Consider the following 27,375-nt stretch of genomic DNA (forward strand, 5'->3'; position numbering starts at 1 on the left):
GTTTGGTAAGCTCTATCCTCCAGTATAAAAACCAAGGATCAGAGCCCAAGGGGGCATTTTTTTATCTTTGGTTCCTAATGATATCTCAAGCGCCCTGTGTTAGCCCTGCTGTGTGCCCTGAACGTCTCCCTGCCTGATGCAGAGGGAAGCCCTTGAAGCAGGATGCTCTGCGGGCTGGGCATCCGAGGTCCAGGAAGGGAGGTGGTGAGGGGCTGTGGCCCCCTCTGCAGCCAGGATTCTGGGGCCAGGGTTCTCAACCCCAAAATGGTGGATCAGAACAGGCAGTTAAGTTGTGGGGAGATGAGGCAAAGCCCTGGGTCTTGCACGAAAGGGAGGAAAGGGGTGTGAGCTGCCCTAGGGTGAAAGCATTGTGAGGGGGTCTTGGCCAGGGACTTGGGCCCCCCCTGCCGCCCAGGAACCCCAGGAGCAAGTGTCAGGGGTCAAAGGTAAAGGCCAGGGCGGGCAGGCCCTGGGGAAGCAGGATGGTGTGAAGAACGTGAGCTAAGTCCCAACTCACCAGCCGTGTGATCGTGGTTGAACCTGTTTTCTCATCTGTCAAACAGTGAGAACCAGAACTTTTACCCCTTTTTAAGGGAATGGGTCCTGGAGTCCTTTGCTTGGTTTAAATCCTGCGCTGTTCATTTCCTTGACAAGTGACTTTGACAACTTGGTTAATCTCTAAGAACCTAGCTTCCGGTCTCTCACTTGTAAAATGGAAACAATAGAAGTACCTTCTCAGAGGTTGTGGGGATGAAACGGGAAAATGTGATAATGTATGGTACACTTAAAAATTTAAGAGTAGATCTCACTTTTAATGTTCTTAGCACAATAAAATTGAAAAATGTAAAAAACATGGTGAACACTCAGCGGATGGTAGGTTTGATGACCATGGTGGCGACTCATTTTATTATGACTACCTGTCTTTGTGGGGTGAGCTTGTGAGGGAGCAAATGACTCAGCAAACAGGGGCCCACCATGGGGTGCTACAGGCTCTCAGTGAGGATGGGTCAGAGCTGGGGCCTTTGGGTGCAAGCATTGGTGGTGATAACTGTCACAGGTCACCCTCACACTTGGCAAGCTAGGCTTGGTGGTCCCACCCGGGGGACTCCTCAGCCGGGTGCCCTTGCTCAGCACTCTGCCCCAGATTTCTCCTTTTCTCCTCCCCTGACTGTGCTCCCTTGGCACTGGCCCCAAATTTCCAGGACCACCTTTGACAAGTCCCCCAGCATGGGGCTCCCCTGGTTCTGTCGACAAAGCTACAACCTTTACCACAGGAGGTGGTTGGCTGGGCGTGGCATGCATGCGAATCCACGTACACGCACGCATGCTCACTTGCACCTTCTCAAGCACATGTGGTCCCCAACCGAGCTTCTGGGAGCCTCACATCCCCGCCCCCACCTCACCTCCTCCCCTTCCTCCCCCACCACAAAAGCCACAGGTAACAGCAGTCCCTGGCTGCACAGCAGACAATGCAAAACCCAGAGGCAGGCTTCATTGCCAGGCTGTTTCAAGCTTTTAGCAGGATGTGAGCCCAGGTGGCTAACGGTTCGTTTGGCCAGGGACAGCCCTTCCCTATCCTCCCCCCTGCCCCAGCCGCTGGTTCGGCGAACCTGGAAAGGGCTGGCAGGTAGGCTATGGCATTCTGCATGGTACCAAGGGGCAAAAGATCTGGACTGCTGACCCATTCTGGCCCCACCATATTCCCACCAAACACAGTGTGTCCTTGGGCAGGTCTTACCCCATCTGGAACTCAGTTCTCCTATCTGTAAAATGGGGAGAACAGATTTCACCTACACAGGCCAATGACCATCCAAGGATGCTGGAGAATTTTTCAGCACGGTCCCAGTGGCTGTGCTTTGGAAAGCTCACTGGGTGACCCACATGCTGGGAAGTCCGGGGTAGTGATTGGGTAGAGTTGCTCAGGTTGTTACCAACTTCGAGTAGGGCCACATTCCAGAGTCCCCTCCTATCCCCTGGGTAGATTCCTATGGCTTAACTCCCTATGCTGTCAGTAGGCATGGAGCCCACCCAGGGTTTAGGAGTGATGTGTTTACACATGGGTAGGTAGGGGGGCTGGTCTGTCTGACCCCAGAGTGGCAGTAACACAGCCAAAGGACTCGGCCGCCATCCCATCCTCTCCCTCCAGGGGTGCAGCAGCCTGGAGGCAGCAATTGTTCCTTCAGCCTGTGGACTGCAACCAGGAGGCCACTGTAGGGTCAGGGCCAGGGCGGGAGGCCAGTGGCGGCCTCAAGGGTGCGAATACCGACAAGTCAGGAGCCAGTGTAGGTCAGGTTGTATCCAGCAGGTGTGACAGAGTGGGGCTCTCACAGGGCCTTGGAGCTCCTGGGAGGTAGGGTGCTGTCTTGATTTGATCTTTTGAAGCTGGGAAGAAGGTGGGTAACAGGCTCTGCCAAGTCAGTGTCTGGTCTGCTGGACTCATAGGAGGAAAGGGGACCACCTGGCTCTTGTATCCAGGGGCTAGGAGTTGGGAGCTGAGGGTGAAATGTCCCAGCCTGAGGGTGGGAGTGTAGGGCAGAGGGGGCTGGGGGGAGGTGCTGACAGTGACCAAGAAGCTGCACACCCCTAGGGCTTGGTTCTGGAGAAGGAGGCTGAGGGCAGTGGTTTCCAGGCAATGGGTTGGTGGGGGCTCTTGGGGCATGGGTGTTGTGGGGTGAGGGGAGTTGAGTGAGAGGGTCAGGCGGGGAGTCTCAGACTCTAGACACTCCAGCCTAGGATAGCGAGAGCAGAGACAGTCACCAGAGGGGCCAAGGAGGCGGTGGGCGCCGCCCTGGCGGTCAGGGGCTCTGTGTGCCGCTGTAGCCAGGAGAGCTCCTCCTGAAGCTGGCGCCGCTGCAGCTCCGGGCCCACCTTCTCACGAATGATTTGGTAGTAGCGGTTCAGGTACTGGAGCTGCAAGATATAGGAGGGGTGAGGGCCTCCCAGGCCAAGGTGTGGGAGCTCGGTGACACCGAGTCCCACTTCGGCCCAGGTCCCCAGCCATCCTCAGGTGAGCAGGGGAGGGATGCCCCAGTGTGAGTCTACAGGTGCCACTGGTGTGGACCCTCCCAAAGTGAGGGAAGGGGCAGAGGGTCTTAGGGTAGAGGGATCAGAGGTGAGAGAGGGCCAGGGCCAGGGAGAAGGCAGTCAGTGGCTCGAGGGCTGGAGATAGACAGCACCAAGGGGTGCCCGCTCACCTGCTCAGGGGACAGCAGGCTGACATCAATGAGGTTCCGGTCGTAGGGTACCAAGGATACCACTTCAAAAGTCAGGTAGGTCCCTGGGTACTGGGGGACCCACCGGTAAAGAAGGAAAGCAGGAAGTGAGTGAGGCTAGATGGAGAGAGAGAACACTCCACCCAGAAGCCCAGGGCACGGGGAACTGGCCTTGTCAAGCCTGAGTCCCCACAGTGCCCCTTTGGCCACCCCTGTGTCCACCACTTCGCCACCTGCCTTTGGTGCTTCCCTCATGATTCCTGAAGTTTAGACTTCGGCCTATGTTTCTCAGATGTAGAGATCGAATTTCCATCTCTACGTCTCTCTATCTGTCTATCCATATCTCTGTTTCTATCAATTGATGTATCTATGGAGACAAGCATAAAGAAGAAGAAATAGCCCATAATTCCCACCTCCCAGAGAGCTCTTGCTTGTATGTGCTTAGAAAATTCAAACTACAAAAAGATACTCAATAAAAATGGAAAGATTCCTCCCTGCCCGGTTTCTTTCCTGAAAACATTTTTGGCATATATAATATATATACACGTGTATTCTAAAAAAATTCAAGCATAATGGATCCTACTATACACTTTCCTGCACCTTCCCCCACTCTGTCCTCCCCACAATAAACTTAGGAGAGTGCTCCATATTAGCACAGGAACATCTACCTCCTTCTTTTTAAGGGCCCATAGTATGTGGATGATTATTTAACCAATGATGGATATTTGGGCTGTTTCCATTTTTTAAACTATTACTGTGAATGCTACAATCAACATCATCATATAAATATCTTTATACAAAAGTGACATTTGGGGACTATACCCAGAAGGTACACATCTGGTAGTGGGAAGGCTGAGACAAAAAGTACAAGCATTTTTAGTATTAATTTTGATAGATATTATCATACTGCCTTCCTGAAAGGTTGTAGCTATTTGTACCTACCCAAGCAACATATGAGAGTGTCCTTTTCCCCACAAACTCACAAGCACTGGGTATCATCAAAGTCTTTTGCTTTTGTCAATCAGGTGGTATTCCATTGTCACTTTGATTTGTATCTTTTTAACAATAAAGTTGAGCATCCTTTCGAATTTATGGACCATTTGTGTTGATTTTAGTTAATTGCCTCTTTATGTCTTTTAACCATTTTTTCTGTCTTCCTTATTTTGGTCTTACTAATTTTTTTTAAGTCACTCAGTCGTGTCCAACTCTTTGTGACCCCATGGACTATACAGTCCATGGGATTCTCCAGGACAGAATACTGGAGTGGGTAGCCTTTCCCTTTTCCAGGGGATCTTCCCAACCCCGGGATTGAACCCAATCCTCCCGCACTGCAGGTGAATTCTTTACCAGCTGAGCCACAAGGGAAGCCTGGTCTTATTTTTAAAAGCTTGTAAAAGAAGGACATCCCCCTTTTTTTCAGATATACATGCTAAACTTGTCATACATCTTTTGACTTCATTTTGGCATTGTTACCATATAGACGTTCTTTGCTTAACTGAGTCAGAGTTATAAAGGCCCCTTTCTGCCCTGGGATTATAAATGAATTCATATAGGTTTTCTTCTAGATCTTTTATGGTTTCACCTTTAAACCTTGATCCATTTGCAATTTTTTTTAGTGTAACAAGGAGGTTCTTCAGTTTAATTCCCCCAACCAAATGATTAGCCATTTGTCTCCCTTGCCCAGTGATCAAACGATCTCTCTTCTTCACTGTTTTGAGGCAACAGTTTTATAGTAAACTAAATTCCCATCTTGTTTGTGGAAATTAGAGGGTCTATTTCTGGACTAACTATTCAGTTCCACTGTTCCATCTGTCTTTCCCATCTCTAGTGTCTTACTGTTTTAGTAATGGCAGCTTTGTAGTGTGGGCTAGTATCTGCAAGAGCTAGTTTCCCTTATTGTTCTTTTCCAGAATTATCCTAGCTACTGAGCTATCTTTGTATGTTTATCTTTACAAATAAACTTTACTATCATTTTGTGAAGTTACAAAAGCATCCAGTTAACGTTGAAATTGCAATTGTCTTGAATTTATAGATTAATTTAGGGGGAAATGACATCTTCATAATATTGAGGCTTATTTCCAGAGAGCACCATTTACTTAAATCTTTTTTTATGTCCCTCAGTAGAGATTTTCTGCACGTAAGTCTTTTAAAGTTTATATCTAGGTATTTTATCTTCTTGGTTGTTATTATACAGAATCTTTATACCTAACAAGCTCCCCTGGTACTTATTATGTGCATGAAGAACCAATGATTTAGGGCAGGGCTACTGATTCATTTGGCTCAGAATGAGACCTGGGCATTGGCTTGAAAAAAACTCCAGATGATTCAAATATTCTAATGTGCTAACAGGTTTGAGAAATTGATTTATAGAATTATTCTGGTGCTAAGGAAGACTCTAAAGAAATTCATGCCCATACATTGAGTTCTCCTTTGACCTTCCTCACCCCCGATGCAGCCCAAAGTCCCTGCCATGCTGTCCACCCCTCCAGCCTGTCTTTACCTTGGTCTTTGCTTCTACCACAAGGGCCACATCTTCCAGACGGATCCCAAATTCTCCATCCAGATAGTAGCCAGGTTCTGGGAGACAGAAGAGATGCTGGTGACATTAAGTAGGGGGAAGACCCAAGCCCAGGTTTCCTGAACTGAATGAGGAGTGGCAGTCCCACCACTTGTTAGATGTTAGAAGGGGCTTGGTGTTATGGTGGGACAGCCTATTTGGGACTGGGGAGGTGGGTGAGGGAGTACAGCAGTGGAGTCTGGGCGGGCCTGTGTGGGGTTGTGCTCCCTGAAGGCTGGCATTTGCTAGAATGAAGTCGTGGAGGAGCCCAAGAACCATACCAATGGAAGTGAACATGCCCTTGGCCATGGCAATGTTGTTGGACTGGAATCCCACTGGCCCTGGAAAGGGAGAGAGGGAGAGGCAAGGCCAGTGTCAGCTCTCCTGCACTCACCAGCATGGCATCTAGCAGGTTCCATGGCATCTAGTAGGTTCTGGGGAAGAGCAGGTAACTGGGTACCCCCAGCAGCATGCATCCACCACATCCTCATCTACCAGTGACTGGTATGGACCAGGTTGGCTCTGGCTTTTATTTCTCTGGGGTCTAGGCCAGTCAGCCACTGTGTCTTGACCTGCCTCTCTTCTTTCTGGTGCTGTCCTAGATGCCAGTTGGAGTGGCCAACTGCCAGCATTTCTCACTTACCCTGTGGAGAACCAGCTTCCCACCAGCTGGGTCCCCTGGCCTGGGTCACTGCCCCTCCATGGGTCCTAGTCCTTTCCATACCTGTGAAATACTCCACCTCTCTCATAAGAGGCGGGACTGCAGGGGAGTGCCAAAGAGATACGTACACTCGTGCACACATAGGAAGTTGCCAATGCCGTGGCCTGTCCCGTGACCATAATTGAGCCCAACATCCCACAAGGCTTTTCGGGCAAAGGCCTCCACCATTCGCCCTGGAAGAGAGGTGACCTCCAGTCAATTGGCTGGACGCCATAGTATTGGCTTTGCCCCTTCTGGCTAACTTTTCCCAGACTAACTACCAGGATGGTGCATGAGGAGAGGGGCCCGAAAGGCAGGTAGGCATGCCCTGTCTCCAGTCTATTCTACATTGTACCCATTACCTGGACCTCCCCATGTGTCAAGACACCCGCTTCCTCCCGGAATCCTCCCATGACTGCTGTAGCACAGTGACCGCCCCTGCCTCTGAGCTCAAGGCCTGGCTCTCCCACGAACCCTCTGTGTGACCTCGGGCAAGTGGCTTTCTCTCTCTGGGCTGGATTGGATCTATACAGTGAAGGGGGTATGACATAACCCCTGCCCCAGTGGCTTCCCAGGGTCTGGCTGCAGTGGAATCAGGGCCTAAGGCTCTGGGTCAAGCCTGGTTTCCAAAACCCACCTGAGGTAGCAGCTGGGAAGACGAGTCTGGACAGGTCGATATTTCCTATCAACACACGGGTGTATGCCTCCTGATGGAGAGAAGGCGACAAAATGTGCACGAAGCCCGAGTGGCTAGAAACTCATATGTGGGCCCAGGTGAGGGTGGGGGGATATGGGGGGCCCATGCATGCTTGTGTGTGGGCACATGGGTTTCGGAAGATGGCCAGAGGAGGCTGAGGGGTGCCTGCCCAAAGCTGGGTCTTGGTCCACATGGTTTCCTTTGGCTGGTCTAGGTGGGGGGTGAGCTGAGGCTGCGACAGTAAGGGTTTGGAAGGCAAACTCCCTGGGCTAGAATCCTAACATGGCCACTCACAAACTTGACCTTGATCAAGTGTTTTGAGCTTCTCCATGCCTCAGTTTCGTGGTCTGTAATGGGATGATCATAGTACCAGCTCAGAAGGTCATTGGGAGGAGCGGGTAGACTCGTGCATGTAGGGTGCTCTCAACAAAGTAAATGGGTCAAACAGAGGTCAGCGGCCCTCACTGCCCTTATCATGATCACCCTTGAGTTTTCTTATGGCCTTATGGTTAAGTTGAGGCCTGATAATGGGCAGGTCAGTCTTGCTCTGTTGGGGCTGTTACCTTGTGGAAAGAGGGAGGGAGGCGTCTTCTCCCAGTCACTCCCGGTGGTGATGTGGTGAGTCCCCTTCACCACACACATACACACACACACCCCTCCCCCACACACAGGGCTTGTCATCTTGAGCATGACAGCCTGGGGCAGTGGATCTACCCACTAAACTGAGCTCCTGGAGGCCTGACCAATGCTTGTTTTCTCTGTCTCTCTGTTTCAGGTACAATGTCTGAGCCACAGTCCACTTGCTGAATGCATGAATGTGGTCCCAGAGGTGCACAGACCGTGTCCCCACACCTACCCCCAGCGGACCAGCCCTCATCGCTTCCTGAACAGTGAAGTCCCTTTCCACCTCTGAGACTGTGCTGGTGCCAGTTTTTTCCCCCTGGAATGGAATGCCTGTCTTCCTCTTTTCTGCTCAGCACAGGGCTCGGCTCATAGACTGCACTAAATAAATATTCATTGAGTTTCTGAAATGGGATGATGATAAGCTTGGACTGAGGCCCTGCTGGGGACATGAAGTATCTCTGGGGAAGTAGTCCGGGGCACTGGGTTTCCTGGTACTAATTTGCTGTGTGACCTGTGGTGAACTACTTAACCTCCCTGGGCTTCGGTTTCAGCCTCTGTATGATCAAACAGCTCTTGCAGGAGTGGTTGCTTGGGTGTCCCTTGGGTGAGTGTGGGCAGGGAAATCTGGTCTGATGCCTACCTTTTGGAAAGCTGAGGGGGTACCCCAGTGGACTGTCCTGGTGATGTCTGTTGTCCCGTCCCTGTGGAGAAGGGCAATCATCAGGTCCAGCTCGGGTGAACACTTTGGGGTAGGGATGGTGGCCATGTTCTTCTGGAGTGTTCACCACTGGTGTTTGAGTGGCAGGACTGGGATGGGGTGGGGAAGGAGGCCAAGGGAAGAAGATGGCAGCCATGATGCAGTTCCCATCCTCAGCATGTGCGCCTGAAGGAGCTCTGCAAAGTTGTCAGGAATCCTGAGTCCCCACATACATCCTTCACCCCAATCCCACCCAGTTTGACCAAGTTTCCTTGGGCCAGTCTGGCTCTAAAAGAAAGGCTCCCTCCAGGCTTCCTGTGAGGCAGGAAGGGATTGTCCCACTCTTACAGATGAGGAAACTGAGAGATCATAACACTCTTACACATTCATACACTTATTTACTATTTACAGAATGAGGGATGCAGAACAAACCTCATTATCCCCATTTCACCGGAGAGGCAACTAAGGCCACGAGGCCCTCTCCCGCGCTGGCCTCGGGGAGGCCAGGCCTGGCTCAAGCAGTGGCTTTATACAGTTCTCCCCACTGTAAACATTAGTCTGCCCCAGGGATTTGCTCAGTGAACCGAAGCTGCCAGAAGGCAAACAGTCTGACTGCCAACCACCACCTGCAGTCGTTACCCCAGAATGGCCCCTGTGACCACCCCCCACCCCCGGGGAAGTGAGGAATGGTCCCAGGGCCTTTGGGACTCCAGCTCGGGAGCAGGTCACAGGATGTGGCTGACTTCTTCAGAAGGAGAGAAGAGGAAGTGAGGTGACCGTTTCCCTGGCCTCACCCAGCTCGAGCACGCCCCGATCCAGCAACACGCCGAGAATTCACTTCCCCTTTGCACATCAGCCATCTCAAGTCTGCACTGCGCCATACTGGTGACTGCAAAGGCTGCTAGGCTGAGCACCTGCCAGGCTGGCTCCCAGTGAAGGGCCTTTGTCATTAGCACATTCACCACAGGATAGAGGATGGGAAACGATTCCTGGCTCCTGCATCAGTTCAGCACATCCCTTCCTTACCCTCAAATTTCCCAGAGTCCAACTGCTTCCTAGATGAGAAGGGAAAATCTTCCAGCCTATTTCAACTCAGCTCCCATGTGAATGACTGGTCATACATTTGGAAGGAATGGGCTTAGCCTGTTCTCATGGCTATCGTGGGCTTCCCTGGTAGCTCAGCTGGAAAAGAATCTGCCTGCCATGCAGGAGACCTGGGTTCGATTCCTGAGTTGGGAAGATCCCCTGGAGGAGGGCATGGCAACCCACTCCAGTATTCCGTAAAGGGGCTTCCCAGGTGGTGTTAGTGTTAGAGAACCCATCTACTGGTTCTCTAACCAGTAGATGCGAGACATAAGAGATGCGAGTTCGATCCCTGGGTCAGGAAGATCCTCTGGAGGAGAATATGGCAGCCCATGCCAGTATTCTTGCCTGCAGAATCTCATGGACAGAGGAGCCTGGTGGGCTACAGTCCATGTGGTCGCAAGGAGTCAGACATGACTGCATTGACTTAGTACGCATGGCTATCATGTCTAGGTGTTCAGGTTGTGCACTGTACAAAAGCAACACATCCTAAAAAATGCCACTCACCAAATGGGTATATACTAATTTCAGTGAGAGCGCATAGATGGACACGCAGATTGTGGAGTCCTGGAGCAGGCGACAGTGCGCTCCCACATAACCCTATCTGTCGTCATGCACATACTCAGAACACACACATGTCTACTCATAAACATATCCCATGCTGATGGGAGTGCCTTGTCCCAACTGTGCTGCTGGTTGTCCTCTGATGCTGTGTCACTCACCTGCCTACTTCTCCTGAAGGTCTGATCCTGCTCCCACTCCACATGATGCGGTCACCTCACCAAGCATGCAGTGAGGGGCAGGGTGGGGGTAGGCACTGTGCTGTCATGGCATGCAGGTTGTGTCCAGGGTATTCGGGTGAGAATACGAGCATACTGTTTGCATAGTCAAGCAGGGCAGTTCGGACTGTGTAATAATGTTCAGGCTTAAAAATACCTTTTACTTGCACAAGGGGAGTCTTTTCCTGATTCTTACAGGGTGGCATCTGTGGGCAGCCCCACTTCTGGCCTCTGTCGGTTGCCCACTGGGCAGGGATTCCCACGTGTGAAAATGGGCAGGCTACTTAGGCAATTCAATCCAGGCCTCTCCTTTCTCAGATGCAGGATCCACGCCCAAGAAGGGAAACCTTTGACTGGTTCTTGTCTGAGCTGACACAGCCAGGCCAGGGCGGGGACGAGGTGGAGTACATACCAGTATTGTCCCCCAGAATCCAGCAGGTACATCTCGTCAGAGGACAGCTTGCGGTGCAGCTCTTTGGTGGGGCTGGGAAGGGGAGAGATGCTGAGGAAGGAACAGCCTAACACTGAGCCGGGTGGGGAGGGGTCCTGTGTGAAAGCAGGGGAACCCCTTCCTCCCTGTGGGTCGGCTTTTTAGCTAACTCCTTTGGGGACATCATCATCTCCCAAAGGGCCCTGGAAGACTAATGAGCTTCTGCTGCTAATGTCTTCAGGGCACATCTGTGTATCTACATCTCCCCAGGCCAAGTCCTCGTCCCCAGGGAGGGAGAAAGGAAAGAGCCCTGAATGTGGGAGATGAGAGGGCCTTAGCAAGCACCCAGTCCAGCCATCTTTTACATCAGGAGGCCCCTCGGGAAAGCCATGAGGGAACTGGGCCTGGACCCAGGTGCTCAGTCTAGAGCTTTCTCTAACTTCCTGCTGCCTCTGGGAGCAGAGGGCCCCAAGAAGCCAGGGCACAGGAAGGGAGGGAACTCAAGGGTGCGGCTGGAGAGCAGCAGTTGGTAGAGCTGAGGAGTTCCTACCCTGCTCTTCTTAGTAGGGAGAGGGGGCTGGGCCAAGGCAGCTGAAGGCTTGGGGCCACCAGGAGAAGGAAGTCTGGGATACGCTAGGCCAACCACTGGAAGGTCTTTGCCCTCTCCCAATTTTGCCCTTGCCAGCCTGAGGCATCTGGTGAGCTTGACCACTCCCCTTGCCCAATCTCACCAGGCTGGCTGCAGGTGTTTGTCTTGAATGGGCCCTTCTTCCCCACGTGTTTGTGAGCTTTAAGAATTAAATAACTCACAGGAAGCAAAGGAAAAACATCCAGCAGCAGTCCCACCATCTGCCTTCCAGATCCTTCTGCCCTAAGTGCTCATAAAGTCCTAGCCTCCTGGGCAGTGAAATTACTCAAGTCTTTTAATTCAAAGGAGACTCCCCACACCTGACTGGGCTCTATTCCCCACCCCCAGCTCCCACAGTGCTAAAGACCTCAAAGCTTAAATGTGGACTCAAGTCCTCCACAGGGCCCCAGAAAATTCCTCCTGAAGTACCTGTAGTGGGCCAGGGCGGCATTCAGGCCACTTGCAGAGATGGTTTCAAAACTGGATCCAGAGAAGAAATCTTCCCCTCTAGAAAGGACAAGGCAGGAATGGTCAATGAATGGGCTCAGGGACTAGGCTGGGCCCAGGAGAGCTAGCAAAGGCAAGTGAAAAGTCATGTTTGCCTCTACCTTGGCCAGGCTCCATTTGGCTTTCCCAGTCCCACCTCCTGTCCTTTTCTAAGCCCTGACCTGTCACTTATAGACAACTCAAGGTCAGAGAAGGAGAGACTGCAGACACCAATTATTCCTCCTCCACCTTCATTTTACAGATGGGGAAACCAAGGCTTTGTGTCCCAAAGTGAGTTCCTAGTAAAGCAAGAGTGAAGAAACCTAACTCCCTGTATCTGAAAACTCCCCCAGTCCAGGAGCAGCATTTTGGGCTAAGTATGCCCTCGGGAAACCTCCCTCCTCAGCCTGATATTCTCAAGTGATCCAAGGTCCTACAGGCCTGAGCTGGTCTCCCCTCAGAAAGGCCCGTGCCTGAAGCAGACACTAGGGGGCGCTGTTGGGCTGTGGCCCTTCTAGGTGTCCAGCTCTCAGCAGAGTTGGGGAATGTCATCCAATACCCCTGCCCAGCTTCCTGACCACTCAAGAACCTGTCACTTCTTATTCCAGAGAGCCCTCAAATACAAGGAGGATCTTCCTTCCCCAGTAAGTAGGGAGACCAGGCTCCCCTGCCCCCACTCCCACACTTAGACAGTCAGCTGAAAAGGTGGTCATTCACCCTCGGAACTTCTCCAGTTGCTCTGCCCCTGAGAACTCATCCACGGTGCCTTGGGGCACATTCTTCTCCAGCCAGACCAAGTAGCGGATCACAGCCACAGCATCCCGCACCTGGAGCAGGGCAAGCAGAAAGGCAGACCGAGGAACGGTCTCAGCTGGGGCTCCAGGATGCAGGAGATGATGGGGTGACTGCTCTGGGAGCTGAGCTTTAAAAACGTGAGGGTTTAACTGGCTATGTGATACTATTAACGGATTCTTATTCACATCTATATACCTGATCAGAGTATGGTCATGTTTTGAAAAGAGTTCTTGTCTTGTCAGAGATACTGAAATGTTGCTAGAAGAAACACTGTGATAGATGGCACTTGCTTTAAAATCATCCAGCAGCAGAGGATAGGGAGTGGAGGTAATGACTGTGGGGTTGTAGAGGAAATGAGATTGGCCTTGAGTTGATGATTATTGAAGCTGGATGATAGTGATGGGATTACTAAGCTATTTCCTCTACTTTTGTACATGCTTAACATTTTCCACAAGAAGAGTTTTAAAAAATGAGGCAGCATATCCCAATTTTAACAGGAATATCCAAAGGGGCAAGCCATCCTCTCCCCAGGGTGAAGAAATTATAATATCTAACACATTTAAGACTTGGGGTGTGCCAGGTGGCGGTACTAAAAGCTATCTACATATTTAATATATATAAGTACATAACTGTATTTATACACATAGAACTCTATAATTATTATATAAGTATCATATATTTACATAATTATTATATATTTATAGGTATATTTTGCACATATACATAAATGTATATAAATGCATATATGTATACTGTATATATTTAGGGTTTCTGAGGTGGTGCAGTGGTAAAGAACCTGCCTGCCAATGCAGGAGATGCAAGAGATGCAGGTTCAATCTCTGGGTTGGGAAGATCCCCTGGAGGAGGAAATGACAACCTACTCCCGTATTCGTGCCTGGTGGGCTACAGTTCAAGGGGTCACAAACAGTCAGACACAACTGAGTGATTAAGCATGCACATATTGTATATATTTATATTATGTATTACAATTAATATATTTAAACATATTATCTACTATTTATACTATATAATGTAGATATATATATATATCTTTAATTATCATAACAATCCTCTGTTGCAGGCTACAGCTATGATCCTCATTTTACAGAGGAGGTAACTGAGGCCCAGAGAGGTGAAATGACTTACCTAAGGTCACACAGCTAGGAGGTGGCTAGAGGAACTAGGATTTGAACTCAGACACTGTAGCTCCGGGGCTCAGGTTCTAACCCACTGAACCAAGCTGTGAGTGACGGGGTGGAGCATAAATGGGTGTCCAGGAGTTTGGTGTCCACTTCTGTGTTTCACTAAGGGCCTTCTTGAGGCTTCTCCCGCATGGTCTCCTTTCTAACCCATCAGACTGGGAGCTCCCCAGAGGCCTGTGTGTCTGCCTGCCCACGGACTTACATGACTGGCCTTGAGGAGGGTTTGCTCCTTGCTGTTTTTCACCGCCTTGGTCACCATCACTGGAGAGTAGGTGTCTGCTAGAAGCTTCTCCTGTGAGGAGCAGAGAGGAGATGGTCTGGGAGCCCTGTCTAGGGCACGGTGGGGTTTGAAAAGGATTGGCAGGAAATCCTGGCTGAGATGAGAGTTGCCGTTTCCTGGAGTGGCAGTGCCCTTCCTGTGTGTGCTTTCTGACTAGGCAGGGCTTTCCTAGTCTTCTCTGTCCAGCCTAACCTTCCCTTTCTCCCTCCCTCCCTTGCTTCCTCCTTCCTCCCTGGTCCTGGATCCCCACAGTGCTCTGAGATGGATGCGAGTCTGGCCCTTGCCAGTTGTGGGCTGTTCGGACAGTCTATTTCCTGCACATCTCATATCATGACAGCTGCCACTTACTGAGAGCCTGCGCTGCTGCAGGCACTGGGCTTTATATGCACTGTCTCCTTTTAAGCTCCTCAGAGCAACTCTTTTGAGGTTGTGACTCTTAGTGCCACTTTACAGATGAGGAAGCAGAGGCCTAGACTGACGAAGTCACTCATCCAAGGTCCTGGCACAGATGGTTCTCCGCCTCTCGTTTGGTGACCTCAGAGCCTCTGCTCCCCCAGCCTCTGTGACAATGTCTGGGCTCTCTGTGGACAATGTCCTGCTGCTGCCTCTCCTGTCTCTTTCCAGGGTGGCCTAGAAGGGGACTCACTGCACCACTGCTGACTGACCAACTGCCAGAATGGCCAAGGGGCTGTCCCCCCTTCCCTGTTAGATTGAGACTTATCGGGGCTCTTGGTGGGGATGGGGGGATGGTGCCTGGCATGAGCCGGGGCCTGGCAAACCCACCTTGGGTATCACTTCATAGAGCCCATATGAGGTATAGCTGGTCCCGATCCAGACCTTCACGTCTCCTGAGGTGTAAGCCTGGACACTGTCACGGACTTGGCCGTAGTCTTCGACTTGCACACACAGGGGACCCGTGCAGCCAGAGTTCAGGTACTGCAAGGTCTCAGAGCTAAAGCGACTCCTGTTTGCAAATAACCTGGGTGGATAGGGAAGACCAGGAGGGTCCAGAATTCTCTAAGGACAATGCAAAAGACCAGAGGCCCTGTGTTCCTGGAGGTCACAGGTGGCCCGCACCAGGCAACTGTGCAGAGCGGATTTGGAGTATGTGGGGACAGAGATCAAGGGGGTCAGGAAAAGGTGATCAGAGGCTTCCCAGAGGGTCCTGCGGGGGCAGGCACCCCACTTCTGGGAAGGCTGCAGGTCGGGGCTGTGAGGAGTTGGAGGAAGTCAATGACCACAAGCCAAAGACAAGTCCTACCTGATGGAGGAGTTGGTGAGCAGCGTGTAGGAATAGAAGAAGGGATTATAAGGGATGTCACTGCCACGCAGGTTGAAGAGCCCTGGAGAAGAGAATGGATGGGGCCTACTTGAAGCTGACCTGCCTGAGGCAATTACAAACGGCGCCTTTTGCCCTCTTGCTTGCTTTGGCCCCCAAAGATCCCCAGCAGCATGCCTACCTGCATCCTCTATCCCTGAATGTTTCTCAGTCTTTCTGGAGAGGGGCAGGTCTCTGAAGCACTAATGAGCTCTAGGGACTCTTTCTCCCAGGAAAAGCAGATACCCAGCCAGTAGTCTGCGCCGGGTGTCAGTGGGCTTCCAGCCCAGAGCTGGGGTCAGGTGAGCCATGCTGGGACAGAGTAGGGCTGCATGGGGTGTTAAGGCTGGGCGTGTGAGCGCCCTGGACTCATGACCAGGCGGTAAGAGGTGTTTGCTGGGCCTCCTCCCCTTCATGAGACAGAAACCTCTATTGCTTTGGTTGCCTGGTACTCCAATGGCCTGCGGGCTGGCCCCAGATCACATGGGGCTTCCTGGTTTCCTTACTGGGTAGGCATGAGCTACTGCCCTCACCTCAGTTCCTGCAGGCCAAGGCCAAGGAGCTCTCAGAACCCACAGGTACATGGTCACTGCTGCAGGGCCCAGAAAGCTTGGGGGTCCCAGGGGAAGCCAGACCCTCCCTGCACCCACAGATCTATACTCACAGGCTGTCTCATCCAGTGCGGACAGAAGGACGGCAGTTGGGGCCTCATGATGCTTCTGCATCTGGCTACGGATGCCAGTTACTTTCTCCTGCCAGGTGCTCCCTGGAAATAAAAGAGCCCAAAGAAAGCATGAGTGACATACCTTCTCTTTGCCACTCTGTTCCTGAGAGGGCTCCCTTAGGGCAATAGTTTTCCATTCCTTTAAAAAGCAATAGAACCCTTTCGTTAACCAGACTCTTACTTTTGTAGTCAGTAAGGACATGGGGCTCTCGATCCAGACTGTTTGGGTTCAAATTCCAGCTCTGTGATTACTTGCTGGGTGACCTTGAGAAAATTACTGCTATGTGCCCTATTTTGCACATCTGTAAAGTGGAGATGGATTATAATAATAGTGTCTACCTCAATAGAGTTGTTGTGAGGGTCGAATTAACTAAAATTTGTAATGTACGTAGAATGGTGTCTTGCTGTATAGAAAGTCTGGTATAACTTTCTGAGTAATAAATAGGCATGCAGAAGAGAGATCAGCAGAGCAGCCTGAGGTGAAGGGCAAATGGATAGGGCTCGGCTATGTTTAGTCCTCTTCTCTGCAGTAAGCCCAGCACTTACTAGAGCCACTTGGGTCTGAGCTAAACATTCTGTGTACATTGTTTTAATCCTTACTTGGCCCATTTTACAGATAAGGAAATTGAGGCTTTAGAGAGGTAAAGTGATTTATCTATGGCTTTCATAGCTGGCAAGGGGTGGAACTGAGACTTGACCCCAGGTCTGTCTGACTACATGGCTTGCACTCTTACTGGTACAGACATTGGATGACCTTGCTAACTTTGCTAGTCTCCACCTTGTCCTTAAACTTTGTGTCACAGAGCTGTCCTTTTGGAGATGCTTGTATACTGGTTCTAGGACTTTGATTTTCATCTTTTTTTCTTACTCCCTGCAATCCCTCTAAAGAGTCTGCCCCTCTGCAGGGCCAGGAATTTGCTGGTGGAAGATCATAAGCATGAAGGGTTCTAGCTGGGCTTGGAGATTAGCATAAATAACATAATTCAATTTAAAAAATCTTTATGCAAACAGGTAAAACTATTCAACAAGAACCAAAACTTTGGGTTTAATACTTTTTTTTTTAAGGTTGATTCTATTTTACTGTGGTAAAATACACATACCATGAAATGTATCATTTTAACCATTTTAAAGTGCACAACTCAGTGCCTTTAAGAACATTCACGAGATTGTGCAACCACCACCACTAATTCCAGAACATTCTTATCATCCCAAAAGGAAACCCTGCCCTCCAGCTGTCCCCCTCATTCATTTCTACCCCCAGCTCCAGCAACCACTGATCTGCTTTCTGTCCCCATGGACTTGCCTATACTGGATATTTTACACAGATGCAATCATATAACATGGGGCCTTCGCTGGCTTCTTTCACTTAGAATGATGTTTTCAAGGTTCATGGATGTGATACATTTTTGAGATGACAAATGAAAGCCAACTTCAATGACTCAATACACAGAGGTATCTTTGAGTAACTACTTTTCATGTTCTTTACTTCATCCCCTTTAAAACCTGTGAGTGACTGGAGAGAAAGTCTCTCTTATAAGCTTAGAAAGACTCTGTTCTTGGGCTTCCAGGCCCAATTCTGGCTCCATGTGGCCCTTCCTTGAAGACTAGCAGCCTGCAATGGCTCGGTTTCCTTTCACTTATGGGAAGTGATAAAACCCATGTGAATTCTTTCCCAGCCCCTGGAAGGTTTTCCCTCTTTATCCCCTCCTCTTTCTGATGGAACTGCAGCCTTCTTTATTTGAATGGGATGAATTTTGTTTATGATGGAACCATCTTGGATAGCAAGTTTCTTTAAAAACTGTGTCAAGCAGCAGAAAGATTCTGCAAGTTACATCAGAATGGATAAAGAAAATTGGACCCAATTGTGACTTGTTTCATCAGATCCACTATTTTGAAATTTCTCTCCTGTTTTCCAGATTCCTTTCCAAACAAGAAGTGTACGTAGACCTGTGTATGGAAATGGGCCTCTCAGATTGCCCAATGTTCCCAGGAATCCAAGTCAAGGGCTTGTATCACAATTCCTAAGAAGGTAGGGAGTGGTGGCGGTCAAGATACTGATTCATAGTTAGTAACCTGGGTCCTATCAGGAGCTTAGTTACTACTTACAAGAATCATAGAGCATACTGTTCTCTTATGACATATTTAGATAGTGTCAATGGGGTCAAGATTTTTGATGTTAGAACTTTAGGGGGTCAGTTAACTTTCCTTTGTGGTTTGGCCAAAACTTGAATTTTAATCTGTGCCACAGACTGACCTTGAGTTTAGTTTATGCTTCCTTTGTCCATACCAGCCCATCTGACCCCAGCCATCTTACATCTGAATTCCTCATCACAGGAAGGCCAGAAGGCAAGCTCTGAATGATTCAATACAAAGCAGTCTTCAGTACCAGAGAAGCAACTCATGTTTTTTCTCTCTACAAAGGGGTAGGGATTTTTTCATCATTCTCTGACTCCCTTGTTTCCTCCCTTCCTGTTCCCTCCTGCCTTATTCCAGCATTTTCTAAGTATGGTCTGAGGACCCTGGATTCAGATTCTCTGAGGAGAGGGGGTCTAGAAACCTGCATTAAAGGTGCACATGAAACCATTGCTTTGGAACCTCTTAGGATGAATTTTTCAGCCAAAGGAGTAGCACTGCAGGTGGGTGCTGCTTCAAGCTGGGAAAGAGGACCAGCGTAGGAAATTACCTGTGAATGCCTCCTGCAGGGCATAAATGGGCTCATTTGGCACTGGAGGCCTCTCTGACCCCCACACCAGGTCCACAAGGTTGACAGTGATAGACACCAGCTCTCTGTCATAGTCTTGTAGGGCCACGTCATAACTCTCCCAGGAGTCTACAAAGACAGGAAGGAGTTCAGACTTGAGGAAAAATTGTGACTAGGGCAAAGTTAGCTCTTGTCCCCTCTGTCTCTCATTCCACTCCTGCAGCCTGACTGCCAGAGCCTGTCCAAGCAGTCTGAACCTTCTGAGGTCTGCCCTCTTACCTTCTTACTTCACTTTTCAAAGCTCAGTTGCCCTGAGCCCACCCCAATGCTGCCCACAGTCAGCTGGCTAAGCTCATCTTTTTAAGTGTCAATGGCTGTGGGGCCCTCTTTTCGGTCCTGTCTGCATGCCACAGCCCAAAGGAATGGTGAGGTTCAGGCCACTGGAAAGGTTGGCAGAGAAGCCAGGTCTGAAGTGGGAGCCTTCCAGTACATATACATGGGGACGCCACCACTGGGGGCAGGCTGGCCAGTGGTGGGGGCACCAGGGCTCAAGGAGCCATGCTCCTAGAGGGGAGATGAGGGGACTGTGTTGCTGCTTCTTTTTATTTATTTTTTGGCCATGCCATACAGCATGCGGGATCTTAGTTCCCAGACCAGGGATTGAACCCATGCCCCTTGCAGTGGAAGTGCAGAGTCTTAACCACTGAATTACCAGAGAAGTCCCAGCGACTGTGCTTCTTTACTCAGAAACCCTTCCATCTCCTCCAACCCTTCCAAGCTGCCTTCCAGAAGAGGATTCTCAAGTGATTCTAGTGCTCTGATCAGTAGAGTTCCAGGGTACAGAGGATGGTTCTAGGTTGAAGACCATCTTAGCCTACTTGTTGATTAGGTCTTAACAATTCCCTGAGTCTTTTAGTTTGGGTCTCTGCCCTCCTGACTTTTAAAAAACTCTATTTATTCTTTTAAATGTATTTTCATTACACAATCCTGGAATACAGCCTTGTTGCAAAATACTCTGCAACCACAAGTTCAAACACTCTATTTTTAGAGTCCCCCTGCACCTCTTTCTGCCAGGATGTGTTTCTTTACATCCCGAGGGCCTGAGACTCCCTCACTGGTGTGGACACACAGGGGAACTGAAGGAAGAACCTACCGATGGAGAAGAGGAAGGGGTCAACGCCCACACGTGCTCCGACAGGAATCTCGGTGAGGAGCCAGGTAACAACGGGAGTGGTGCCAACTGAAAGACAAGAAGGGACACTGAGGTTACCACAGCCCTGCAGTCGGGCTTCTGTCTGTGACAGTCCTGTCAGGTCTGTCCTCCATGATATTCATCTCAAAGTTAGGGATGGCTCCAAATTTCCTGAGCTCCTCACAGCAGCCCAGAATGGCCTCGCAGGTACCCCCTCACCTGTACCTTCCCCAGCGGAGTCTCTTACCTTCCTTATGAAGCTCCCAGTTGCAGTCCATTTGCCGCTCAGCCTGCGTCCAATAGCGGCTGTCGGTCCAGAGAGAGGCTTTCCCCATGGTCACCACTGCGACTCCTGGGGCAGAACAGAGACTCTTGGAGGGGAGGGTGACAGTGCAGAGCATGGCTTTAGTTAGCACATGCGTGATGCAGTGCAGTGTCACAAGGGGCCTCTGGAAAGAGTCTCCTCCCCTGGAAGGAAGTGAGCCAGGATATGTTAAAGAGAGTGTTGGGGGGAAGGCTGATGTGGACACTAACCCAGGGGCTTTGCTGAGGACAGGCAGAGAAGCCAAACTTGGTGACTTTGGCAAACAGAAGAAGGGCCAGTGATAGGCAAGCCAGGCAGTTAGAAGCCCAGGGGAGGGATGTTTAAGCATCAGCAAGGGGACCTTAGGTTTCACTCAAGGAGTCAGGATCAGGGTTAGAGGCCCATTCCGAAACCGGAAAGGGTACCCCAGAAAGGGTCTCTATGTTTGTATCTCATTGGACCACGTGAGGTGATGCTGTCCATAAAGGGCCCAGCAAAGTAAAACCTTGTCCCCAAATGAGCCATCGGGTGAAAGAAGTCAGTGGCTAGATATAGAGGTAGCAACTGACCCAGAAATGGAGCCCAGGGAGTGTGAGGCTGGGCCTGGCTGTGGCCGAGGCTGTGAACACAGGAAAGAAGTCAAGAGGACCATTTGCCTCGTGCAGAAGTGTGGCTGGTCAACCTTAAGATGTGCTCTGGTGACCCTTTTAGGAGTAGTGGAGGGGAGACAGAGAGAGTAGCAGGGGCCTCTGGACACTAAGTCCTGGGGTCCTGGCTGCTAAGAATTAGTCACATTAGGGCCTCTCTGACCACTCTTGGTCTCCCAACAGAAGCAATGAGGGGCAGGTAATAACTGTTACCTGCAGACCCTGTAAAGCCCGTAATCCACACACGCCTCTGGTCATATTCACCAATGTACTCGCTCTAGGAAATCAACAACACTGTCATTAGTCTCCTTCATGGAGTCACACCCCACCTGGAAGGCCCCCAACCACATCCCAGTTGTTTCTGTCTAGTCAGAATCAATCAGTCCTATAAGCCTGAGCACACTGGACACCTCTTCCAGGAAGCCCTCTGGAACTCCCCCAGCTCTCAGGATCTTTCCTTCCTTTGAACAACTGTATTTCTTGGCATCGAAACCCCACAGTCCTGCACTGGATTGTTTTGCCAAGAAGTTTTGTCTCCCCAGCCAGGATGCAAATTCTCTACATCTGGGATCATGCCTTTTTGTTTTACTGGGTTCTCCCCTCCAGTCGACCCCCTCCCCAGTCTAGCACAGTAGAATGGGTATATCATAAATAACTTCTGCAGAGAGCTTTACACATTATTGTATTTTGGTCCCCATAATTCTTGGAGACAGATCTCATTATTCCCGTTTTGCAGTAGAGAAAACTGAGGCTCTGAGAAGTTCAGATCCTTACCCAAGCTTCTTAGCCCTTTTCAGCAGGTGGGGAAACTATTTCAAGTAATGGTATTGACACTAAAAATGCCTTCTCTTCCAATTGGGTAGGTGCTGGCAGGGTGAATGGGATGGAGGCTGAGCCAGTGTGGGCAAGAGTGGGATGGGTGGGCAGCTCTGGTTCAGACCAGCATCTTCCCTGACTACTCTCCCTCTTCCAGCCTGTACCTCATAGTCTTGGACGTGAGATCATTTCAGCGCTCCATCCATCAGCTGATGGGAAGGGCTGAGCCAGAAGGCAGCTCAGGGTTCCTCTAATTCAATTTCTAGGCTATATTCTAACCTCCTAGGGCAGGGGTATCCTAAACATTCATTCTGGATCCACCATCTAGGAACTGATCAAAATTGTTCTGAAGTTGTTTATAGTTTCATGGCCTGAGGTCAAGGAAATTGGGCAATGTCTTCTGTTCTATGTAAAGGAATACATTCTTTCAGTTGCCCTAAAACACCCGTGTCCAGGTTCCCCACTTCCTTTCCTTTGCCTGTCAAACCCTTTCTCTGTCTTCCATCTTCTGAGTCTCAACGGTCCTGTTTGTGGCCTGGGTAGCAGAGAGGGTGGGGGTTGGGGGGAAGAGCCATCCCTCACCATGTGGGCATCCGTGTCAGGGATGATGTAGGCAGAGAGATTCTGGGTGTACATCTGCTGGCGGAGGGCTGTGAGCCGCGCTGTGGTATTGACCGCAGTAACTGGAAGGTACTGACAGGTGACAGGAAGACACCAAGACACACACACACAGACACACAGACACACAGACACACACACACACATTGCTTTGAGAAAATGCAGGGGCCTCCAGCCTCCTTTTAGGTAGGGGTTGGGGGTGCATAGGCTGGGCCAGCCTGGACAGAGAAGGGGCAGCAGCGGATGTTATGGATTATTCTAGATTAAAGTGCCTGGGTCAAGTGTAGATGGAGGTGTTTACGAGTTTGGAGAGGGACTTTCTGTGACAGTAATGAGACCTGAGGTAGGGAGGGGAGGGTAAGAACTGTAGGGGGTCTGAGCCCTGGCACTGGGCCAGGCCAGGGAATGGCCCCTCTTTGGATACCAGTTTAGCAAATAAACATACAGGATGTTCACCAAGTCACATTTGAATTTCAGGTCAACAATGAATCATGTTTTAGTATAAGGAAGTCCCATGTACTATTTGGGCATATTTATATTAAAAACACGATTCACTATCAGCAAATCAGATGTAATTGGGCTGTCCTGTATTTCAGCTGGCAGCCCTACCTTGTTAAAGGTCATTTGATCTTAAAAATAAAAAGTGCGGGTTTTTTGTTTGGTTTTGCCTTCTACTCAAGGACACATCCGTGTTGGTTGTAATATAAAAGTGCCCACCAACCTGCCTGCCCCAGGGGTCACATACAGTGGGCACGGCACGCACATGTGTCTCATGTGTCTTGAGACTGTAGTGACCTGCTAGCAGGCCCGCAAGCCCTCGCCGACTGGGCTGCTCCTGCCTGGGCCGCTCTTTCACACTCTCAACTAGCTGTGGAAAGAATCGCTCTGGTCTCCAGGTAGGAGCTGACGACCGTTCAGCTCCAATGTGCTGGGCCAGTCTTCACACCCGAGGCCTCCCTTTCTTGACCTTCCGCTGGCTCTTCTAGCCCTCAGTCTTCCGCCCTCCTCCCGGTTCCTCCAGAACTGTTGTTTTCTTTCCTCCCATCCTCCTACTGGCCTCTGCCTAGCTTCAGCTAATGGCTAGCTAGGGGCCTCCCGCCTCCTTACCGCCCCTCCTCCCACCGCCCTCCCGCTCCCAGGGGCTGCCCAGGCCCGGGCCTGGAGGGAAGGAGATAACCTGCCGTGGGAATGGCTGAGAGGGCGGGATGGGGGCAGATGTCAGACACCTGAGAATGTGCAGCCCGGCCCGCGGGAGGTTAATCAGAAACTGTGGCCCCCGGGTCCGGAAATCGCGAGGAAGGCTGGCAGAGGGCGAGGCTAGCAGCTGGGCCCGTGGGGGATGGGCAGGAAGGTGGGAGCGGTGGGGCGGGGCGAAGGGAGGGCCTCACCGGAGGGCTGATGGAACAGTTTCTCACATCGTCTCTCTGGTCCAGTGACTTTGGGTGGCCCCAGGCATAAGCTAGAAACCGGAGAAAAATCCAGGGTCACTCGGAGACCAGATAGGTCCTAAATAGCACAGGGACATGTTCCCCCAACCCGCCTCCGAACCCCGGCAGAGCCGCCATCCTTTGTAGCACTGAGATGCTGTCCAACTCTACTTGAGGATAAAAATAATCACATTTCATAGGAAATCAGGCTGAATTGCATGGCACCCTGGGTCACAATCAAAGAAACCTTTTTCATCGACAAGTGATTGCCACTTTTGGATGGGTTTTAGTGCTTATTAAATCAATTTTTCCCTTCTAATCTAGTTGGGTCTTTTCAGGGTCTACCGAACTGGAAAAGTTGTGTGTAAATTAAATTTTTGTAATCAGATTTTCCCTTAAATGCTCTAGAGGATCTCGCTAAATAATCACCCCACCTTCGTTTTACCCTTCTATAACTCTAATTATATATATATTGGGTTTACTTAAATTCAAGGCCCACTTATACCGTTTCTTACACTCCAAATCACTGCGGCTCATTCCAGGCCACAGAAGACAAGCAATCCCAGGCTGACATCGTCCCCTGGTGGGGTAAGGTGGGTTAGCATTTAAAGAGCTCCTACTGTGTGCTAGACCCTGAACTCCACTACTTATCTATATAGTATTAGATTACGGCCCCATCTGCAGCAACAGAGAAATCTGAACGAACTTTTTGGCTAACTCTATATATCATCTGATACTTGCAACAACCCTGTGAGTTGGGTATTATTGTCTGCTTTCTACAGAGGGGGAAGTCGAAGCCCAGATAGATTTAGTTACTCACCCAAGTTTTGCCACAGTGAGTCTGTGGCAGAGCAGGGATTTGAACCTGGGCCATCTGAGTACAAAAGAGCCAACCATGGAAGGCTGGTGTCCCAGAAGGGACAGAATATATGGAGAGTTAGTTTCCATTTGAGGCTCTGCCACGGGCTTCCCTTGTAGGTTAGTTGGTAAAGAATCTGCCGGCAGTGCAGGAGACCCAGTTTCGATCCCTGGGTTGGGAAGATTCCCCTGGAGAAGGAAATAGCAACCCACTCCAGTATCCTTGCCTGGAAAAGTTCATGGTCAGAGGAGCCTGGTGGGCTGTAGTCCACGGGGTTGCAAAGAGTCGGGCATGAATGATCGACTAACGCTTCCTTACTTACTTACTTGAGACTCTGCCACAAATTTGGTGTGTCCCAAGAAGAGTCGCCCAGTATTCATGGAGCAAACGTTTCCTAAGTGCCTGCTGTGTGCCAGGTCCTGGGCTAGCTCCTGCAGGCTCTGGGCCTTTGCACCCTGAAAGTCCAGTGGTTTCTGATAGGCGTTCCCTCCAGCCCCCCATGTTTTGGGGGAATCCTTTCTGAGGGGGTTGAGCCACAGATGGAAGGAGTACAGCTGGGTTCTTAACACTGTCAATGCCACGCCTGGCTGTCTCTCTCAGTCACATAAACTCAAGGGGGAGATGAGACCTACCCTGTTGATTTCGAAAGTGAATACTTGTTTCCACAGGAACAGATCTGGCAAAATGGTGGGGCTAAAACATCTACATAAGAAGCAAGACACAGCCAACCCGTGTCCCTCCAGATACCCCAATTACTGTTCTCTGAGGCCTGGGCTGTGGCTCACAAGGGTCAGCTCTGCCGCCTGTGGTCCCTGGCACAGGGCCTGGCACTGGGGAGGTGTCAGGAGCTGGGTACTGAATGAATGAGCAGGGACCTGCTGCCACAGAGCAAAGGGAAGGGGGCCTCCCTAAGGTCAGTGTGGAGTGGGTGTGGAGGATGTTGAGGTGGGCACTTGGTTGTGAACAAAGAGAACAAACAGGACACCATAATGGTGACAAAGACCAAACTGTAGTTAGGCTCCTCCAAGTCCTCTTCTCCATTAGGCCTGGAGACCTCCATCCTGTCCTTACTGAGCCTGCAAGCCCAGCCTTAGCAAGAGTCCTGGTAAGTCACTTTAGAGAGAATCACTCACCTTTTGTATCTTATCAGCCTTGAAATCTGATCAAATTCCTCATCTCCCACCCTTGATATCTCATCACCCTGCCTTCAGCAAGAATCCTATGAAGTCAATTTAGTAAAAATCGCTTCACCCTTGATGTCTCCTCTTGGTAGTTTTACATCATCCACTGACCCCCCTCACTCTACTCAAGAAGTTCTCATCCATCTGAACCCCTCACTCTGCTCAAGAAGTTCTCATCCATCTTTACCGTTTTCAGAGTTGAGCCCTTTCTCCCCTATTGCAGTGCCCCTATTGCAGTAGAGGGTTTCCTTGCTAGCTCAGTGGGTAAAGAATCTGCCTGCAATTCAGGAGACTTGGGTTTGATCCCTGGGTCAGGGAGATCCCCTGGAGAAGAAAATGGCAACCCGCTGCAGTATTCTTGCTGGGAGAATTCCACGGACAGAGGGCTACAGTCCATGGGGTCGCAAAGAGTCAGATAGGACTGAGTGATTAACAATTTAGGGCTTCCCTGGTAGCTCAGACAGTAAAGAATCTGCCTGCAATGCAGGAGACCCAGGTTCCACCCCTTGGTTGGGAAGACGCCTTGGAGAAGGAAACGGCTACCCACTCCAGTATTCTTGCTAGGATCGCAAAGAGCTGGACATGGCTGAGTGACTAAATCTTAGCTTATTGCAATAAAGTGAAAGTGAAGTTGCTCAGTCGTGTCCTACTCTTTGCGACCCCATGGACTATAACCTACCAGGTTCCTCTGTCCATGGGATTTTCCAGGCAAGAATACTGGAGTGGCTTGCCATTTCTTTCTCCAGGAGATCTTCCCAACCCAGGGATTGAACCCAGGTCTCCCGCATTGTAGGCAGACGCTTTACTGTCTGAGCCACCAGGGAAGCCCAGTAGTTGGACTATAAGTCCAATAGTCTTATTGCAATAGTTTTGAATAAAATCTTTCTTACTCTTTTAACAAGTGCCAGAATCATTTTTTCTTTAACAGGTGGGAATGGAAAAGGGGCCAAACCAGACTTGAGATGGGTCTTGAGGGTCCCCAGGACTGTCCTGGGGTTCCTCTTGTTCGACAGAGAGAGGAATCAAGAAAAGAGAGACAACCTGGGCCCAGCCTTCACGCCAACCCTTTCTGAGCCCAGAGGGGGGAGGCCAGGATGCACATACCACAGAGGAGGACAAGCCAGGGGTGGCCACCCCAGCGAGCCCAGGCCATGGGGTCTTCAGATGCTGGTGCTGGGTGAATGTAGGGTCAAGGGAGAGTGGACAAGGCTGTTTCCTTGGCCTCTTCCTCCAGGCCTTTCCGGAGCAGCAGCAGCCAGAGGGTGGGGGCTGGCAATGGGGAGGAGGTGTCCAGCTTGTAGATGGAGAGTCTTCCTCTGGTCTTTCGTTTCTGAGGATTCCAGGAGTTGGGCTGGGTCAAGAAGACTCAACTGCCCCAGGCAGCCTCTGCTGGCTCCCAATCATCCAGAATAGGGTAT

General features: G+C 50.4%; 1 protein-coding gene across 1 annotated transcript; it reads right to left on the reverse strand.

The window, feature by feature from the left end:
• Positions 1-800: 800 nt before the first annotated feature.
• XPNPEP2 (X-prolyl aminopeptidase 2) lies at positions 801-27,375 on the reverse strand. Its single transcript, XM_065916212.1, has 21 exons — positions 27,062-27,375; positions 23,879-23,949; positions 22,455-22,565; positions 21,270-21,333; positions 20,353-20,457; positions 20,067-20,153; positions 18,896-19,042; positions 16,153-16,254; positions 15,432-15,513; positions 14,954-15,149; positions 14,093-14,182; positions 12,611-12,720; positions 11,837-11,914; positions 10,762-10,833; positions 8,431-8,491; positions 7,107-7,176; positions 6,559-6,663; positions 6,051-6,110; positions 5,713-5,789; positions 3,195-3,284; positions 801-2,910 (listed from the first exon to the last, which is right to left on the reverse strand). The coding sequence occupies exons 1-21, from the start codon at positions 27,108-27,110 to the stop codon at positions 2,716-2,718; spliced, it is 2,022 nt and encodes a 673-aa protein (XP_065772284.1). The 5' UTR covers positions 27,111-27,375; the 3' UTR covers positions 801-2,715.

Source organism: Muntiacus reevesi, chromosome X, assembly GCF_963930625.1.
Source record: "Muntiacus reevesi chromosome X, mMunRee1.1, whole genome shotgun sequence".
NCBI lineage: Eukaryota > Metazoa > Chordata > Mammalia > Artiodactyla > Cervidae > Muntiacus > Muntiacus reevesi.